The 2811-nt window shown below is 66.3% G+C and overlaps 1 protein-coding gene across 1 annotated transcript; it reads right to left on the bottom strand.

Moving 5' to 3' along the window:
• Positions 1-391: 391 nt before the first annotated feature.
• On the bottom strand, positions 392-2209 carry EMIHUDRAFT_251868 (hypothetical protein; the record flags this gene model as incomplete). The annotated part of the gene is made up of 7 exons (XM_005790643.1): positions 392-407; positions 523-791; positions 859-1214; positions 1296-1347; positions 1433-1648; positions 1916-1996; positions 2195-2209. 7 exons carry the CDS (start codon positions 2207-2209, stop codon positions 392-394), a joined length of 1005 nt encoding a protein of 334 aa, XP_005790700.1.
• Between the last annotated feature and the right edge of the window lie 602 nt (positions 2210-2811).

Raw genomic sequence — 2811 nt, 5'->3', positions numbered from 1 at the left:
AGCTGCCTCTGGAAGGCACCGAGATGTACCTTTTTCGCGCATGGTCAAAATCAAGGTTTTGTAACGCGAGCTGTGCCACAGTGAAATGGCCCTCCCTGACTCATCGAATCGCTACGTTCATTCTCAAAGCGCCCTCGCTTCCTCGGCGGCTGGGGCGCCTCGTCCTCTGGCTGTTCCTCTTCTACGTCCATCACTGTGAATTCGTCGTCTGTCTGGCTGCCATCGTTCGGATGGCCCGTTTCGGGTGGCTGCTCGCTCGGTCCTGGCTTTGCTGCGCGGTCGGGTGTCTCCTCGTCGTCGCTCCTTGCGCCATCGTCGCTGTCGTCGTTGTCTTGGCTGGTGGGGTGTTCCCTGGTTTCACCCCCGCTGTGCCCGAGAAGCAGCTCGAGCCTCAGTCGGTCCATGAACTGTTGGGCCGCGCGGCGGTTGTGGCGTCCTCGTCTTGGACTTCTCGTAGTACTCTGGCTGCCCTGGCTGTTCTGGCTCCCTTCGCTCTCGCCCCCCTGACTCTGCTGGCTGTACTGACTCTGTTGGCTGTACTGACTCTGGCTCCCCCCGCCCTCCGCCCCTTCCTCCGTTGCTGCGTCGGGGAGCTCGAAGAACTCATCGTCGATAAAGGCCATTTCGTCGTCCGCCGAGGCGTTCTCGTCTTTCTCGTCGTCTCCCTCGTCGTCGTACGTCTCACTCACTGGCGGCTCGCTCTCCATCGGGTTCGTCGTCCCGCCTTCGGGCGTTGGGCCGTGGACTGCCTTGTCGTGCTCTGCCGTGTTCCACGGCTCGACCCCAGCTCCCTGCGCCTCGCGCAAAGCCGATCGTGTCGTGGAGCGTGAGACTCATCCGCGCCATGGTCGCCGTCACGTCTGCGTTCATGGTCTTGGCTTCCCGCCACTCGAGTCGCACGGCGGCGTCGCCTTCGGCGCGCCACGCTCTGCCCTTGCCCTCGCAAGCAGACGCAAAGTCCGCCAGTGCATCCCTTCCGTCGGGTGGCATCGTTGTGTCGTACGACGTCTTAGGTGCGGTCGCGTCGCCCGAGGCGGCGACCTCGCTGTCTAGCTGCAATACTTGTTGAGAGGCGTCCCGCCGCAAAGCTCGTGGTGATATCGGGCCTCCGTGTCGCCACTCGGCGTCGGAGTCGGCGTATTGGATGGTTCTGTCGTCGGCGCCGTGCATGCCGAGGGCGCGTGCGCCGAGCCCCGTGGAGAAGTCGACGCTTCCTGCCCGAGCGAACAGGAGTGAGTTGTCTGTGCCCGAGATTCTTACGCTGTGAGAGAGCCTTGTATTTTAAGAATTAATACGCTTTGGGTGGGGCGCGGCGGTGCTGGAGGAGGAGGGGCGCAGCGCGTTGGGCTTAGAAAAGAATGAAAAGGAGGGGGCAAGGAGGGATGGGCGGTTGTTTTCTTCATTTCATTCCAGATCTGCCCATGCAAAAGACCTCGCAGCTTGTCGCCTCGGCGGGCTCAAAGCGGCCTAGGGAAGAGCTGGAGGCGGACGCCGCCGCCTGCGCCGCCGCCTCCTTCTCCCACTCCTCCTCGCTCTCGAGCTCCTCCAGCACAGTCTCGCTTGAAGCGCTCGAGGAGCCGCGTGCGCAGGAGCAGCCAGCTGGGTCGAGTCTCGAGGCGGCTGAGGCCGCGCCCGTGCCCGCGTACGCCTTGCCGGCGGCGGGCACGCTCGGCGACGCAGCGGCAGCGGTGGTGGCGCAAACCAAGGCACAGACAGGGAAGGCAGGCGGAGAGGCGGCGCCAGCCAAAGCGCGGGCGGCGCTGGCCGTCGCAGAGGCGCCGGCCAGCGCGGTGCCAGCGGCTGGCGACGGATCGACGGCCGCGGCGGCCGCGGATGCGACGGCGGCGGCGGCGCCGGGCGGCAGCGGCGGTTGCTTGCCGGCGGCGGCGGACGAGACGGCGGCGGCGGACGAGACCACGGCAGCGGCCCTCGCTGCAGAGGCGGCGGTGCGGAGGCGGGCGGAGGAGGAGCGGGCGGCGGCGTCGCAGCTCCTGGCCTACGCGTACACGAGCGGCATGGCGCGGGCGGGCGTGAGCTTGGTGCAGCGGCAGCCGGTGCGCGACGCGTGCTTTGGCATCGACCTCGTCTCGAAGGCGCGAGAGAGGGGGAGCGGGGGAGAGAGAGGGGGAGAGGGGGGGAGAGAGAGGGGGAGAGAGAGGGGGAGAGAGAGGGGGAGAGAGGGGGAGATCTCAACTTGGTGCCTTACCATGGTCCCACCCGACCACACCATGATCTCGAGATGTGGGGAGATGGGGGGAGATATCAACCTCGCTCGCCCCGCACCTCTCGCAGGCGGCGTCGATGGGCTCCGACCTCGCCTCCTACTCTCTCGGACAGTGGCGCGCGAGATCTGGGGAGATCTGGGGAGATCTGGGGAGATGTGGGGAGATATGGGGAGATGTGGAGGAGATGTGCGCAGGTCGCGCAGTAAGCACTGCACCTGAGGAGATATGGGGAGATATGGGGAGATGTGGGGAGATCTGGGGAGATCTGGGGAGATCTGGGGAGATCTGGGGAGATCTGGGGAGATCTGGGGAGATCTGGGGAGATGCTGCTCGCTCGGCTCTCAGGGGATCATTCCCTCTCCCCACACCTCCCCGCACCTCCCCACCTCTCCCCACCTCTCCCCACCTCTCCCCGCACCTCCCCACCTCTCCGCACCTCCCCACACCTCCCCACACCTCCCCACACCTCCCCACACCTCCCCACACCTCCCCACACCTCCCCACACCTCCCCGCACCTCCCCACACCTCCCCATTTTCTCGGCACACCTCCCCACACCTCCCCACACCTGCCCACACCTCCCCACA

Source organism: Emiliania huxleyi (assembly GCF_000372725.1).
Source record: "Emiliania huxleyi CCMP1516 chromosome Unknown EMIHUscaffold_1197, whole genome shotgun sequence".
Taxonomy (NCBI): Eukaryota; Haptophyta; order Isochrysidales; family Noelaerhabdaceae; genus Emiliania; species Emiliania huxleyi.
Note: the sequence above shows the minus strand (reverse complement) of the source record. Positions and strands in the feature narration are given on the sequence as shown.